At 47.9% G+C, this 17,430-nt stretch overlaps 1 protein-coding gene across 1 annotated transcript in view; it reads left to right on the top strand.

Moving 5' to 3' along the window:
* Positions 1 to 8,268: 8,268 nt before the first annotated feature.
* OFCC1 (orofacial cleft 1 candidate 1) overlaps positions 8,269 to 17,430 on the top strand; it is a gene marked incomplete at its 5' end in the record, with an annotated part of 94,110 nt that continues 84,948 nt past the window's right edge. The window contains 3 exons of the mRNA XM_033154646.1: positions 8,269 to 8,359; positions 8,680 to 8,856; positions 17,112 to 17,198. Of these exons, the coding sequence (XP_033010537.1) occupies positions 8,269 to 8,359; positions 8,680 to 8,856; positions 17,112 to 17,198 (355 nt within the window). The remainder of the gene's footprint in view (positions 8,360 to 8,679; positions 8,857 to 17,111; positions 17,199 to 17,430) is intronic.

Here is a 17,430-nt window from a genome sequence, read left to right as displayed (position 1 = left end):
GCAAAGCCTGTCTACATAAAATAAATCATTGGTGGGGAGATGGAGGGGAAGGGTCTATTGGCAGCTCTTGGGTGGGAAACCTCCATGGATCCTCTTTCCTGAATGTGTCACCCTCTACCTTACTGCTGTTGATGCTGCCCATTTGTTGCCCCTCTTCCTCTTGTCGCAAGCTGCCCAGAAAATGAGGTCAGGGAGCGCTTAGCTGCTGCCTGACAGGAGCATGTCAACAATAAATCACACGAGTAAGTGCAGTTAACTCTTTATTAGAAGAAACAAGGGCTGCTCAGGATTGCCAGACCTAATGGGCATTGCAACTCTTCTCAGTTGATCTTGCTTCTATGAGCCAGTTGTGGAGACTAAATGTTCCTCTCTTTTCACAGCTGCCCAAATCTCCTCCCCCAGGTACTTCCTAAGCAATCTGAGACTCAACTGGTGCACCTGTCTTTGTTCCTCCCTCTTCATACCTCTTCTGGTTCTGGGAGACCAGTAGGAAGGGGAGCTTGTTGCAGCAGGAGAGGGAGATGCCCTGGCTTCTTCACCAGCTTGACACATCTCTGCCTCTTGCCCCCCCCTTCAGCTTCCACTTCTGATTCTGGACTTCTCTCTGCCATAGAATCTCCCTGCTCACCAAACCCTATTATCCCTTTAGCTTCCAACATTTCCTTCTCAATCTTCTCTCTCTTCTCCCTCTGACCACTCATTGTCATCCCACCGCCTGTGCTGGCCCCAAGGGTTTGTCCAAGAAGCGAGGTCCAAGTCCAGTCCTGGGTCTAGGGGTCCAAAGGAGGTCAGTCCGGCGGGGAGCAAGGCAGGGAGCAGGTCAAGGTCCAAGGCACGTCCAGGCACAAGGTTGCAGGTTGAGCACACGCTTGCAACTAAGTTGCTCACGCAACTTGGGCTGGGTCTGGCTGGCTTTTATCTGGCCCTATGCTTAGGGCGGTCCCGATCCTCCGGAGACTCGCCTCTCCTCCGGGCCTGGAGGCGAGCACTCCTCCTGCAGACACTTAACTCCCTTCGCCTCTCTGCCCTGAGCCTCTGTAGCTCAGGAGAGGCTGGTGGGTTACTGGACCCAGGGGATGCCTCAGCTTCCTCTGAAGAGGCTGGGAGTGGAGCACCTGCAGGCAATGGGTCCTCCCTCCCATCAGGAGCCAGAGCAGACTCTGCTGATGCCTGCACCTGGGGATCCAGCACAGGTGGGGATCCTTCAGGCTCAAGCCCTGGCCCCGGCTCAGCTGGTTCTGGAGGCGGGGAATCCTGTGCAGGTTGGGATCCCTCAGGTTCAGCATCAGAGTCTGACTCCCAGGCCATCACACCATCCCCCCTCCCAGGCCTCCCCCTCAACCGAGGGGCCGGACCAGGCTTGCTGGGGTAAGCTGCATGGAAATCACGGAGGCAGGCAGGTGCGTGGATGTTTTCCGCTGGTTCCCATGAACGATCCTCAGGCCCATACCCCTTCCAGTCGATGAGGTATTGGAGCTTCCCCCTGCGGTATCGTGAGTCGAGAATGCGCTCCACCTCGTACTCAGGTTCCCCCTCAACCAAAACTGGCTGCGGTCGTGGATTGTCTGGGTGGAACTCGTCGGGCGGGGCGACTGGACTTAGTAGGGACCGGTGGAATACTGGGTGAACCTTGAGCGATGGAGGTAACTGGAGGCGAAACGCCACCGGCGACACCCGCGCAGTGATGGTGAATGGGCCGGCAAACCGTGCATCCAGCTTTCGTGAGGGCCGAGAAGGGTGCAGGTGACGGGTAGAGAGCCACACCCGATCGCCAACACGGAGTTCTGGCCCCTCCTGACGATGTCGGTCTGCCTGGGCCTTGTATGCATCCTTGGCCTGGCGCAGTTGCTCCATCAATAATTGTTGCTGGGACTGAAGCTCCTGAAGCCAGTCTGTCACTGCGGGGACCGCGGAAGCTGGCAGCACGTCCGGGAACAAACGTGGATGGTAGCCGTAGGAGGCCTGGAACGGGGTCTGCTGGGTGGAGGCGTTCACTGCATTGTTGTAGGCGAATTCCGCCAATGGCAAATGATCGACCCAGTCATCCTGCTGGAAGCTGCAGTAACACCGGAGGTACTGCTCCAGCACCGCATTTGCCCGTTCCGTCTGGCCGTCGGTCTGCGGGTGGTGGGCCGAAGATAGACAGACCTCCGTCCCAAGGGTCTGGTGCAGGGCTCGCCAGAAGTGGGATGTGAACTGGACACCGCGGTCAGAAACCACACGCTCGGGCAGGCCATGCAGGCGGAAGATGTGCTGCAGGTACAGTTGAGCCGTTTCCTTAGCTGTGGGTATGGACGGGCAGGGGGCACAGTGCACCATCTTAGTGAAATGGTCTGTGAAAACCAGGAGGCAGGTACAGTGACGAGATGGGGGCAAGTCCACCACAAAGTCCAGCGAGACCGTGTGCCAGGGACGCGGTGGGACTGGTAATGGCTGGAGCAGACCGGGGGGTCGCCCGGTAGGGCCCTTGGCCCGCCGGCAGACATCGCAACCAGCAACGTAACGTGCCACATCAGCCTTCAGGCGGGGCCACCAGAATTCCCGGCTTACCAGATGGGTGGTCCGGTACCGCCCAAAGTGCCCTGCTGCTGGGGCATCGTGGGACATCTGGAGAACCTCAGCCCGCAATGGTCCTGGTGGGATGTATAGACGACCCTGGTGCAGCAGTAGGCCCTGGTGCAGGGCCAGCCCCGGATATCGAGGGCATGACCCGTCAGACAGTTCCTGGAGCCGTTCCTGAGCCCAAGCGTCGACCCGTTGCTGTTCTCGCACCCGAGCCTGCAGCGGCTTGGCCTCCTGAGTGGCCAGGAATGCGGCTGGTGGTAAGATAGTCGTTGGTACTGCCTGCTGTACAGTGTCTGCAACATCCTCGGGTTTCCGGGACAGGGCATCCGCTTTCCGGTTTTGGGAGCTAGGGATGTAGCGGATCCGGAACTGGAACCGGGAGAAAAACAGCGCCCACCGGATCTGCCTTTGGTTCAACTTGCGGGTGGTCTGGAGGTACTCCAGATTCCGGTGGTCCGTTCTCACTTCCACCGGGTGTCGTGCCCCCTCAAGATGATGGCGCCAGACCTCAAAGGCCACCTTGATGGCCAGTAGTTCCCGCTCCCACACGGTATAGTTACGCTCCGCCGGAAGGAGCTGCCGGGAGTAGTAGGCGCAGGGTAACAGCGGCGCATCGGGTCCGTGTTGCTGAGACAGGATGGCACCGAGAGCCGTACTGGAGGCATCAGTCTCCACCACGAAGGGACGAGAGGGATCAGGATGCTGTAAAATCGGCGCCCTCTGGAAACAGGCTTTCAACCCCTGAAATGCCACTTCAGCCTCCTCATCCCAGGAGAAGGGCGTCTTGGGGCGCAGCAGTCGGGTTAATGGGGTGGTGCGATGAGCATAATCTGCAATGAAGGTCCGGTAATAGTTGGCGAACCCTAGGAACCGCTGTAAGTCCTTGCGGTTCCGGGGCGCTGCCCACTCTCGAACCGCAGCCACCTTCCCAGGGTCCATCTGCACCCCGTCAGGGGAGAGTCGGTGTCCAAGGAAGTCCACGGACCGCTGGTGGAACTCGCACTTGCTGAGCTTGGCGTACAGACGGTGCTCCCGCAAGCGCTGCAACACGGACCGAACATGACTCTCGTGACGAGCTGGGTCACGGGAATATATCAGAATATCATCTAGGTACACCACCACGTATTTGTCTAGCAAGTCCTGGAACACGTGGTTGATGTACCGTTGAAACACGGCGGGCGCGTTGCATAATCCGAACGGCATAACCAGGTATTCAAACTGCCCATACCGGGTCCCGAATGCCGTCTTCCATTCGTCCCCGGCACGGATCCGAATCAAGTTGTAGGCCCCTCGGAGGTCCAGTTTGGTGAACACGTCTAGATAGTCCTGGTACACGGTAGGGAGCGTTGACACAGCCTGCCCCATGGGGGCAGCTGCTACTAACTCGGACTGAGCATGGGAACCCGGGTCTGGGAAGCGTACAGTCCGATTGACCCAGTCGATCTGAACATTGTGCGACTCCAGCCAGTCCATCCCGAGCACCAGGGGAAACCGGGGCATGGTGGCAATGTCCAGGGATCGCACCTCCCGATGCTGCTGGTAGCACAGGACCAAGGGCTGGGTCTCCTGAGTAACAGCGCCCGAGCGCAGGAGCCGTCCGTCAATTGCCTCCACCTGTACCGGTTCCGGCTTGTTCTGAAGCGGCACCCGATGCTGAGTGGCGAAGGCAGAGTCCATATAGGAGCGGGTTGCCCCCGAATCCACCAGCGCGTGGGTGAGAATCCAGGGTCCACCGGGGGGGTATAAACGCACCGGTATCATGAGGTGTTGCAATTCCACTGGTGAGGGCCCATCATGCGATGCTTGGGACCCCAGGTAGCCTGGGCCATCGGCTACTGGGGTTGGCCGTTTCCCCTGTGGCTGGCGTTTCTCAGGGCAGGTTCGGGCGTAGTGTCCACTCCCACCGCAGTAGAGACACAGGTTCCCCTCCCGACGCCGAGTCTTTTCCGAGGGGGAGAGGCGAGGCCGCGCTGCCCCGAGCTGCATCGGCTCCTCCAATGACTCAGCTCTGGCCACGGAACTGCAGGGAAGCACCGGCGCCGGGAGCCCAGAGTGCCAGCGGCCCCGGGCCTGGCGACGGTCCTCCAACCGATCGTCTATCTGCAGACTCCGTTGGATGAGGGCATCCAGTGTGGCAGGGCGATCCAACGTGGCTAGCTGATCCAGTATCTCGTCTGAAAGTCCCTCGAGATACTGGTCCCGCAGTGCAGAGTCGTTCCAAGTCAAGTCCTGCGCCAGCAGCCGAAATTCCGTGGCGTAGGTGGCCACTGTGGACTTGCCCTGTTTCAACCGCCGAATTGCCCGATTGGCTTGACTCCCCTTCTGAGGGTTGGCGAACGTGGTTTCCAGATGATTGCAAAACCCCGTATAGTCTGTCAGCAAGGGGGAGTCTTGCCGGAGCAGCGGCAACGCCCACTTGGCCGCCTGGTCCTTCAGCAAGCTGATCAGGAAGTGCACCTTGGTGCGGTCGTCGGGGAAATCCCGAGCTCGCCCCTGAATATACAGCTTGGCCTGGGCGAGAAACATGGGAAAGCTGGCTGGGGACCCATCAAATTTCTCTGGCAGGGCCACCGGGTACTTGCCAGGAGCTGGGGCGGCGGCCCCAGGAGCCGGTAAGGCATCCAAACGCTGCTGAAGCGCCGTAACCACATTGCTTAGCTGCTGCACGGTGTGGGTCAAGGCCTGGTTCTCCTGGGCCAATGCCACCAGCGCAGCCGCCTGGTCAGCCATGGCTACTAGTTCCTCCCGAACGCACCCCAGCGAAGGGGGAGTGCGGGTGTGGCGTGAGCAAACTGTGCTGGCCCCAAGGGTTTGTCCAAGAAGCGAGGTCCAAGTCCAGTCCTGGGTCTAGGGGTCCAAAGGAGGTCAGTCCGGCGGGGAGCAAGGCAGGGAGCAGGTCAAGGTCCAAGGCACGTCCAGGCACAAGGTTGCAGGTTGAGCACACGCTTGCAACTAAGTTGCTCACGCAACTTGGGCTGGGTCTGGCTGGCTTTTATCTGGCCCTATGCTTAGGGCGGTCCCGATCCTCCGGAGACTCGCCTCTCCTCCGGGCCTGGAGGCGAGCACTCCTCCTGCAGACACTTAACTCCCTTCGCCTCTCTGCCCTGAGCCTCTGTAGCTCAGGAGAGGCTGGTGGGTTACTGGACCCAGGGGATGCCTCAGCTTCCTCTGAAGAGGCTGGGAGTGGAGCACCTGCAGGCAATGGGTCCTCCCTCCCATCAGGAGCCAGAGCAGACTCTGCTGATGCCTGCACCTGGGGATCCAGCACAGGTGGGGATCCTTCAGGCTCAAGCCCTGGCCCCGGCTCAGCTGGTTCTGGAGGCGGGGAATCCTGTGCAGGTTGGGATCCCTCAGGTTCAGCATCAGAGTCTGACTCCCAGGCCATCACACCGCCAGTCCCTGGGCTCTGAGCCTTCTTCCCTTGGGTGTTCCCCAGCTGAAGTCTCCCACCATTCCCCTGAGTCCAACCAGTCCATGACATCGCCCCTCCATCTCCTTGCTCCCATCTAGCAGAGATGGCAGGGAAGCAAGCAACATCAGCAAGGAGCAGGAAGAAGACCAGAGAGCTCATTGGGCTGACAGTGGACTCTTTGTTGAGACATGGGTCTTGGCAGGTGCCTGAAGCTGCCCACCCCTGATGCTGGCCTTTAGTTTGTGTGGATAAATATGAAATTTCCAACTTGCTACCATCTATGATTGCCACCTTTAAGCTAGTAAATTATCCATGCAGCTCAGTGGATCAAGATAAGGAGGACCTATGGAACCCCTTTGCACCTTCCTTCTTTCCTTATAAGGTACGAGCAGCTTTGTACTCAGTATTGCTCAAGAAGTCTAAGAAACAAACTAAAAGAGAGTGCAGTTTTGAAAGGCTCAGTCCACCATCGAAATGATTCGAAATGGGGATGATGGGGCTTGTACTTTGGCCAACATATTTTCCAGCTAATGGGGAAGTTTGAGATGACTCCTGTGTCTGATGGAATCTCTCGGCTCCCACCTTGGGGAGAGGAAGATGGCATAGAAGAGGACTGGATGAGCAGAGATTCAAGACACTTCACCCCTGCTTTCAGCTCACCACTACTTGGAACACACATTGTCTGCCCACTACACAAATGTTTTAAAATGCAGTGAATGTGTGTCCAAACCACTTCCAGCGCTCTATGGAACTGATGATGATTTTTGCTCTGAGTATTGACCTGCTAATGCCATTCTGAACACCTATAAAACCCCTCAGAATGTTCAAAATTAAAAACACACACACACACACACACACACACACACACACACACACACACACACACATTATCTCAGCAATCTGTGCAAGAACTCTATAAGGCAGGCCAGTCACATTATCCCTATGTTTTCAGGTTGAGACATGGTGGCTGGCTGAAAGTTCTCAAGTGAATTCTTTGGTTCAGGACCAAAGGGTAGCCCACTTTTGGTACTCAGATACTTATTATTGAGAAAGTTTTGCACACATAAGTTTGCCCCAGCTTTTGAAACTTTGTTTCAAACAATTTAGAAACAATTTAAGTGTGTGTATTTAATGCATGATTTAAAATAAACCTAGCTTTTGGGCTCCAAGTACTCATGATGACAGCAAGCCCATTTGCCTAAACTCAAATTTCCCCCAGTCATATATTAAGCAGAGGTGGGGGTACACTCTTGAGAGCAAAAATGAGGCAGAGGTGGATGTTCCTGAGCCCTCTGCCTTTGGTTTTGCATGTATGCATTGAACAGTTCATAGACAGATGGGTGACTATAAATGATGGAAGGCAAACAAACACATCCATCGAGTTTGTTCTTGGTATGAGCTTTCGTGTGCATGCACACTTCTTCAGTGCATGCACACGAAAGCTCATACCAAGAACAAACTCAGTTGGTCTCTAAGGTGCTACTGGAAAGAATTTTCTATTTTGTTTCGACTATGGCAGACCAACACGGCTACCCACCTGTAACTAACACATCCATCCTCACAGCTTCTCTCTAAGACACTTTTCTTCCAGCTGGGCTCACTTTTGATAGTGGAGAGCAGCAGGGTTGGTGGTTGAGAAAGAGAAATGCCATTAAGGGATACAGTGTGCAGAAGTCAGCCATGAGCAGCGGAAGGATTGCCCATTCTCATCTGCACACTGTTTTATATGCCATTGGAGCTGCTTCTAAGTACAGTTTGAGCATTTGCGATAAATCTGGTCCTCTAGATAAGTCTTGTCCTCTGGTTTTTCATTGTTTGGGGGTAAAGTGTCAAAAAAAAAAAAACCCCAGCATGTTGGTTGGTTTTTCTTTCGCTAATTTTTACAAACACTGTGAGGACACAAGTATAACCTTATTTGGCAATGGCAATAGGAATCTGAAGAAATAAAAATGCATTTACCATTATAAACAACACTTGATGCTGTTTCCCCCCTGTACCCAGTTCAGTTCAGTTCACTGAATAGTGAATCCAAGGTCAAGTTTGATGAAGAGTCTTTGTCTTAATTATAATACAAAATAATACAAAAGGAAGTATTTTAATGTGACCTTCATTTGGCATTTGTCTTAACTTTCCTTCTCCTGTTTTTATTTAATTCTTCCACTCTGTTGTTCAATTAGTGTTTGACCCCTTAGCGGAGATGTAAATTAAATGACATTTCAATGCCATCCCATATTTAAAATACTGTGTTGGTTGTGGATCATAAAGGGTAATCTTCTTTCTTAAGCTAATTTATTCATTTAACAATTTCCCTCCAGAAGTTCCAGCAGAAGGCTCTGAAACAAACTAAGCAGAAGAAATCCAAGTCGGCTGAATTTCTGATGGGTGAGCCTTGCTTGATGAGTTATTGCTCATAATTTGTGTAAGGATTAATTAACTAATTACAGACAAATGGCTGTGGGCAAAATTTTGCTCTTGCTTGTCAGGGTGCAATTTGTAATTATTTTAATCATTTATTCTCCCCCCCCTCTCCTTTTTATATAAAGAGTTAATTTTAACCTAATTCTGTTTTGGTGCCGTTTGATGCTGATAACTCTCAAGTCTTTCAGTAAAAGGAATTATTAGAAGGAATTTTATGCTTGTCACTGTTTCGGGCGTTCCTCTGACCTTGCTGCTCCCCCCCCCTCGCCCCTGCTTCCCAATAGGAAAAGACGGGAGAGTTGCAACAGAAGGCATTGCAAATCCAGCTTTTAACATCAGCAGCACAGATCTTTCAGCATATCAGACTTCAGAGGAGGAAGTTATTAGACGTGACAAGCCGGGTAGCACCCTTGCAGCTCACCAACAAAAACTCAGGCTGCAAGCCCGAGCTGAACCAAGAGGTGAGCTTTCACTCTTGATCACCATCAGATTTGAGTGACAGTGGTTATGCTCTTGATCTAACCTGTGCATTCCATGGTGTGTACTAGACATTCCATCCTGACGCGTTCCAATAGAAACCTGGGAAGCTAAAACTGGGAGGGCAAAATGATTGCTGAAAACATCTGACATATACACATCTGAAGATCTTTCTTCCCTCTCCTCCTTTTATATTCACATCCTGTTCATAATTATTAGGGAAATGCATGGTGATCAGTGCCAGAATAAGCTTCATTGAAAGGTGCCCTCTTCTGTCTTGCCTTAATATTTATGTTGCATTAGAAGTAAGGCAGCACTGAATTCAAGAGTGCTGGCTCCAAGATTAGAGGGAATGCTTTTTCATTAGGCAACAACCACGAATTATCCTTTCCCAGCTATCGCCTGAATGCTGTCTGTCAACCAATATTTCTCCCTTAATTTATTCTGTTCTTTTTAGAGAGCCAGTGTGGTGTAGTGGTTAAGAGCGGTAGACTCGTAATCTGGGGAACCGGGTTCGCGTCTCCGCTCATCCATCCTGGTACTGATCAAACCCAGACCCACTTAGCAGCAGCACAGTGGCTGGGTCATCTGCCCTTAGGCCAAGGGTGGGAAACCTGTGGCCTTACAGGTGTTGCTGGACTTCATTTCCCATCATCCCTAGTCAGCAGGCCATCTGTCAAAGCTGATGGGAGTCCAGGAAGACCCAGAAGGCCATGGGTTCCCCCATCTCTGCTTCCAGCCATGCTCTGAATTTCAGCATGCCTGATGAGATTTGTGCATTCATATGTCTGTTTCATAGGGAGAACCACCTGGAAAAAGTTGCACAATAGCTTTGATTTGACAGGTACTGTATTCCACACACACCCTTGCATTTCCCGATTTGACTTGCATACTAAGAATTAATTTGTTTTGAAATGATGTGTTTTTCAAACTAGAAAAATTCCCATGGTGAAGTAGAGCACTAGAAAATGAAGGTGCTAGACAAGTGGACCCAATGCAATTTTTGCTTCCGGGGTGGGGGTGGGGAGCAGTGATTGAGTGAGAGTGGAGGTGAGGTACCAAGTGCATTGCTGGTGCCAAACATATTGCTCTGCTTTCCTTTGAACCACACCAGCGAGGATGAGAGGGGGAGGATCTCATTGTCTGGGCAGCCCAGGACCTCCATATACACTGCCAGGGCTTGGGGCCTGGGGAGGTCACTTTGGTGTCGCTAATGTAGCAGTTTGGCTTCAGCCCTGGAGGCGCAATCCATTGTCTCTCAAGACAGACAGATGCCAGCAACAATTCCCAGGAAAGTGTATGTTCAATTGTAGCCTTAGCCATTGCACCTCTATGATCTTCTCTGCTGAGTCACAGAAGCTGCCCCAGTTTCTGATTTGATCCCGGAATGTCCCACTTTTCCTTTGGACATCCCTATTTTCATTGGAGAAATGTTGGAGGGTATGGAGTTATCCGACCTCCGAGCCATCTGAAGGCAATCCTGTGTAGGGAAGGTTTTTTTTTAAAAAATGTTTTATTTTGTTTTTATATGTTGGAAGCCACCCAGAGTGGCTGGGGCAACCCAGTAAGATGTGTGGGGTATAAAGAGTAAAATTATCATTATGGAATGGGACGTTCCTATTTTCATTGGAGAAATGTTGGAAGGTATGACACCCTCCCTCCCCCCCCCGCAATATGATACTGTGTTACAGTCAGGACTCCCCTCCCCCCCCCAGTTCCAGCACCTATCAGGTGGGGACCATCGCCATTATAAGAGAACAAGGGAGGTGTTAATGGTGAGTTCCGGCACCTCTTTTTCTAGAAAAACAACAACACTGGTTACAGGGATTCCTTGCCCTTAAGCATGTTTCAGGTTTTGTCTGGTTCCTTATGGACTGAAATTCCAATAGTTAAAACAGCTGAATCAAAACCGCATTATTGAATGGTGCTTATTAACAGGCTCAGTTAACACCAGCAAGTGTTTTCTGAGCCATTCAACACACAGCATTTCCCCAGGAAAGCCAGCAGGTCTCACACTGGCACAATGCCCTCTGCTGCCTGCAGTAAAAAAAGAATTGCCAACAAAATGACACTGTGCGTGCAGCATCACATGTGCAAACATGAGCAGATGCAGTCAGTTTTCCAAAGAGAGGAAAGGGAGGGCAGAAGCATGGATAGGGAAGGAATGTTCAAACCATCCTAGACAGACGGGAATTGAATCTGCTTAATGCTCACAAACATTATCCGGGACCTGTCAACAGTGACAGTTTTAAAGCAGAGCTAAATGTGGAGATAGGCACATAGCATTGAGACAATACCACTCCCAGTTGCATCTGGGGAATAACCTGTCTAAAAGCTGCCTCACACCAGAATCTGCCTGCATATGGAAAACCAGCAGGCCAGGTAAAAGGTGAGGTGCAAAGCCTTCTTCTGACTGATACACAAGCCTTCCAAGCAGAGGAATTATGAGGCATTAGGTACATTCAACAAAGTGATTTCCCTCCTTGCACAAATTCATTGCTCTATTCCCAGGTTATATGAGGGAAGCCAATTAGCCTTTGCACACCTACAAACACTGGATTTTGGGTGCGTAAGCCCTCTCAAATGTTATGGCCATGCATGGATGTCCAATGGGACAGGCATGCCTAGTGGGCAAGGAGAGCCAATGTGGTGTGGTGCTTATAGCATTGGGCTAGGACCTGGGAGACCAGAGTTCAAATCTCGACTTGGCCACGAAAGGTCACCAGGTGACTTTGGGTCAGTCGCTGTCTCTCAGCCTAACCTACCTTGCAGGGTTGTTGTGAGGATTAAATAAGGAGGGCCAGAACCATATACATCACCTTGAGCTCCTTGGAGAGAAAGGTGAGATGTAAATACAATAAGTAAGCAAATAAATAAATTGGATCAATTGTTATCTGGATTGGAATGTGATTATTGTTATGCTTCTCCCAACACAGTGGAATGACTTTATTGAGCTTCTTCTTCTTCTTCTTCTTCTTCTTCTTCTTCTTCTTCTTCTTCTTCTTCTTCTTCTTCTTCTCATGACTTCTGTGAGGTACACTAGATTTTTAAATCAGATAAAAACCACAATCTGGTTAACTCTTGCACAAATCAGAACTTAAATGCTTAAAATTTGACGAATCTCCATGTGACTATTCCACTATGGAAGAAGGATCTTTGCCAGATCAGTGTGTGAACTGATTAGAATAACTACAGTAAGGCTGCAATGGGTTTGCTGGATTGTCCTGTAAAATGGAAAGCTGTCTTGAAAATATTATTGATGAAAGCAACTCCTGCCTTTCATGGAAATTGTCTTAAGAAGTTTTTGGTCTTTCTCGACAGCTTGCTCCATGCAAATAGAAAAGCTTAGCTTGTTGATCCTTAGACCTTGTCAAGTAACACCAGAGAAAACTAGCCCTGTTTCATGTACCTGTATTCAGCTATCATGTGAGAGGAGTTAGCATATCCAAGAATAACCAGTTTATAATTCCCCCCCTAAATAAATCAACTCAGAAGACCATTATAAAACTTGTAAGCTTCTTCTCAATCATGAAGGGTTTTTAACAGAACCCAGAAAAAAAAAACTGCTTGGTTTTTAGCACATTTTAGGTCGAGGCTCTGGTTTTCTCTTTTCCGAGCCAACGAGCAGTACAGGAAGTGCCAAATAGCTCAGGTCTAAATCAAAGAACATGTTTGCAAGTGTTCCTAAAGCTGCTTCTGTGTAATGTTAATGCTGTATTAGCATTTAGCTTAACTGCCTGATTATATGTGTTGTGTAAAGAAGCAGAACACAAATTTCTCAGTGGACCTCTTCATTTGCATGTTTTATGCTTTTGCATATTTCCAAAAGCAAGTGAGTAATTAATTCCCAATCTATTCATGAATTCACATAATTAGCAAAATGCTTTTGGTGCTTGCTTAATAGAGATGTTAGTGTATTTAAAAATTTTAAGGAAACAAACAACAAATCAAAATGGCTTCACTTGCTGAGCCGTTTCTTGGGTTCCATAGCATTTCCTTATAGAAAGTGGACCTTTGGCAATGGATATATATATATATATATATATATATATATATATATATATATATATATATTGAAACCAAGCTTTAGGAATTGCATAAAGTGTCTGGTCTGAAAGCTGTCCTCTCTCAACCCAAATGCATATGGATATCCTATGGTTTCTCAGTGTGAAGGCAAAGGTGCTTGGCAAATACTCAGAGAGTTCCCCCCTCCACACGTTGGAGGAGAAAAAGAGGTTCTGGAGCTGAGAAACTGCTCTAATAAAACCATCCGACAAACAGTTTAAAGCTTCCCTAAAATGTGTGGTGCCCAGGAATCTTCCCAGTCCCTGCCTGAAACACAATCCTAAGTCATATGCCTAAGTCATACCTGTGAGGTATGAGCGTCACCAAAAATGGCATTCTCCATTATCAAGGCTCCAAGTTTCAATTGATATAAGCAAGCACTGCCCATAGGAGCTTCCTAGTTCAATGGTTACTTCCCAAGTCAACACTGGACTGTTCCCCCTTAACACAGTGTTGCTGGTGCTGATATAACTATCCCAAAAGTAAACTAAATGAATAAATGCTGGGTATTGCATGCTAAAATGTATTCTGCTTTACTTTATTTCATTTATCCCCTTATACCAAAAGTCTCAAGGTGACTTACAATAAAACAAACACTACAAATCAAATACAACCAGATGCTTTAAAAATATATATTATGTCAACAGTAGCTAAAACACTCCAATGATCATATAATAATTCTCAATATATTAATCAAACCTACCTCTGGCTAGCAACCAGAATAACCAGAAACTGACATGGGAAGCTGCCTTACTCTGAGTGAGACCCATTGGTTCATTTACCTCAGAATTGTCTACACTGACTGACAGTGGCTCTCCAAGGAGGGAGAGGCAGGGAGTCTCTCTCAACCTTTCTTTGAGATGTTGGGGATTGAACGTGCAACCTTCTGTATGCCAAGCGGATGTTCTGTCACTGAGCCGTGACTCAGTAGAATAATGCAAGAAGAGTGATGCAGGCTTCCTTTGAGTTTCAGTGAGGCAAGACATGAGGTTTTGTCTAATTTTGCATTGCATCTAATATCCTGTGAGAAAGCACATCACTGACGTTGATTATGGATTCTGCTGCCCATTGCATTCCAGTACAATCAGTGAAATGCTTTAGAAGCCCTTGAATGTATAAATGGACCTTCTGCATATGGATCTGGTGAAATGTGCTCAGGAGCAGTTTTCCAGATGAACATGTGCTGGATAAGGAAGAGGAAGTGCAAAAATATGGTGCTCACATGGTTCTTGGTGCTGAACAAAGAAACCCAATGCTATTGCCTATGTTTCATTTTAATTCAGATTGTTGCTTTTTTAAAAACCACTATAGTTTAAAAAGCATACTATAGTTCAACATGATTGGCTGAGGATGGATCCTAGGCCTGTTTCTTATGCAGCATTTGCAAGTCCATGTATAGGGATGGAGGACTCGTCCATAGATATGCATTCACCATTTTCTGTTTTAACACCCAAGTGAATTATTCTGCCAACCTCTGAAAAAGAGCATGTTCTCACAGTGCTTTGTGCTAGAGGAAAACAATTACACCGAATAAGGTAGACTAGCTCTGTTATTGCAGTACATAAGACTTTGATTACATACTGCCAAGATTCATACCAGCCTAGTAGTTGTTGACAGATAAAGTAACAAAAATGAAACTCATTTATTTTTTCTTTATTGAGACCTCAAGGTAAAGCAAATTTTCAGGTCTTGTACTTACTGCATGGAAAGAACAGAGCCTGACAGTCAAAGTGTGCTGGTCCAGAAATCTAAATTAAACCTAGTTTCATATCAAAGTTTCATTTAGTCTCTGAAAAGGAGCTGCTGCCTGGATTACTTTTTTTTAAAGATCTAAACCAAATATACTGTGGATTGCTGCAGTATGCCTTGGATATGTTATACTTGTCACATGTTTGATTTTTGGAATCCCCCACCCCCTTAAAAATATAACTGCAGTGTAGTGTACACTGTTTTCATACATCCGTTTTCCAAAAAGTCGTTTAATATGTGGACAGTGTTTTTATTTCATTCTCATAATAAAAACCATGAACAATACCGGTAAATGTATTATTAATTATAAATTGCCAAACACGTTAATGGCGTTCTACGGAGTAACGTAAACCAAAACATGTCACCTTCCTGCTGCACATAGCTTACAATTGCAACAGGTTTATGTCACAAGGGGCTCAGAACAATTTTTGAGACTTGAGGACCAAATGTGATCCCTTACCATGACTGAATTCTTTAAGGGAGGGAGATTCGGGCCTCCCAGTTCTTCACAGGTATACCACTGCTATCAATACAGGTTGTTCTAAAGCAGGTACACCTACTGATGTCCCAACCCAGCACTAGGATTGGAGGAGAAATTAGATCCAGTTTGCATTTAAAGGTGGACTATCAAATCAGAACTGTCCTGAAATATATGTGAACCAAAACACAGCCATCATTCACTCAATTCACTTTTCTCTGAATTTTGCAATGCAGTTTTCCAACCAAGTTGGCATCTGTCTGTCTCAGGAGACAATGGAGGAGTGCTCCTTTGAGGGTGAAGTCAAACTGCTTTAAGGTTAAAGCACCTGCTGGGCTTTAGAGACCAATATGAGAGAGACGTGTTTGGTTGCAGCTGGGGCAGAAGAAGGCATCCGGTTTCTTCTCTCTGTGCTCCTCCCAGTCAGTGGTCATTCCTTCTCATGTCACTGCTATAGATACAAGCCTGATTGCCTGTTTCCAGACACTGCAGTTGTCTGCAAGGGATTCTCACAGGGTGGGGTTGGTGTTAGCAGCCTTCCTGTCACATCTTTGTTGCACAGACATGGTCTGCCAGTGAACCTGGTGACTGAAGCCATCTCCCCATAGAACACGTTCTTGAGGATCCTGCCATCTTTCATTCTGTGGGCATGACCAAACCCAGCATAGACACCACCGAGGCAGGAGTGCACCGAGAATGTGGGAGAGCACATCTTTGTTTGAGACTCGGCCCTAGTAGTGTGTTATAAAAACACTGGGGTGTTTTTGGGGTGTTTTCTGCAAAGCAATGCATGTATTCGTGAAAACAACACACACAAATGTTGTATTTTAGAGGAAATTGCTTTGCATAAATATGTATTAGGCAAAATTGCTTTACAAACAATGTGCAGATAAAGAAGTATGCACACTAAACTGTTGATGACATTCCACGAAGATTTTATTTATTTATTTAAAGATTGCAAACTGATGTGTGGAAATGTGGAGAACTGAATTTAAGATTGGAAAAATTAGAAATGGAGGGCAACTGACACCAGATTTGCCCATCCCTGTTCTACACTAATGGGGGTTCCTACACAGATGTCAGCACTGAAAGCTGCTAGGAGTTTAGTACAAATATGACCTGTCACAATCACTTCTTAATGGCTAGTATCCCTGTGTACTGGTGGTGGCCCCTCTCCGTGGCTGGATCAGGTACAGCTTTCCACTTGTGCCACTAAAAACCCCTCTGGGCACAAGGAGCCCTCTTGCAGGACTAGAGTACGGAAGCCCATAAAGATAATATCATGTGCCAGCAGCTGTATTTCCTTTTATCAATTTCATTAGTTCCTGCAGCATTCTGTATGGCTAGCTGTGGAAATTGAAACTGCTAAATGAGTACTTTTATTTCATCAAAATCATTCTGCGGATGCTGAGCCCAAGTTAATACAATTGCTGTTCAGATTAATGAGGCAGCATTTGCAGCATCTCCTCTGTAATTAAACACTTCCATGGCTGGCAATAGCATTAAAGATGCGCCAGATGTTGAAAGCTCAGTGATGAAACTTAAAACTGTTAAAATTGAAGGGGGTCACCTGTGAAACACAATCTCCTTAACAGTCACTTTCAGAGCCCATCTCAATAATAATTTTGGTTTAGGATTAGGTTTTAGGTGGCTTGTTTCTTTCTTTCTTTCTTTTTTTATCAACCTATCATCTACATTTGAGAATTTTCTCATTAGGTTCTGAGCAAAAGTAACATAAACTGAACTTGTTTCCAAAATTACCTTTTCTGACCTTTCCCTAGATGATAATTATGAAGCCAGTCAGCTTAGAAGACTTGTTTTTTAAGAAATCTTATAAAGTAGTAGCAGAAATGTCCCTCTTGTGTGCCGGTGTCAAATTTCAAAATTAACATTTTGGTTCATGTGCTTCTAATAATCACTGACCCTTACTTCATGTACTTTCCACAGGAAATGAATGCAGCAGAAATTACTTTGACCCTCTGATGGATGAGGAAATAAACCCAAGGCAGTGTGGGATGGAGGTCAGCAAAGAAGGTGAGGTGGAATTAAGTATGTAATTTTTGTGTCAGAATATTCTTTCCCATTCATGGAAATGAGGTGACAAAGATCACAAATTCGGTTCCATTTAAATATCCAGCTTACAATTTAAATTATAAGTATTAGCCACTCTAAATGTGATGGAAAGCCTTGGTAGTCTTTGATGAAGGACAGTGTGTTAGCGGGCAGATACAAGCAACTCAGTGTGGCCTGGCATTCTGCTTACAGG

Source organism: Lacerta agilis, chromosome 7 (genome assembly GCF_009819535.1).
Source record: "Lacerta agilis isolate rLacAgi1 chromosome 7, rLacAgi1.pri, whole genome shotgun sequence".
Taxonomy (NCBI): Eukaryota; Metazoa; Chordata; class Lepidosauria; order Squamata; family Lacertidae; genus Lacerta; species Lacerta agilis.
This window is presented reverse-complemented; position numbering and strand designations above follow the sequence as displayed.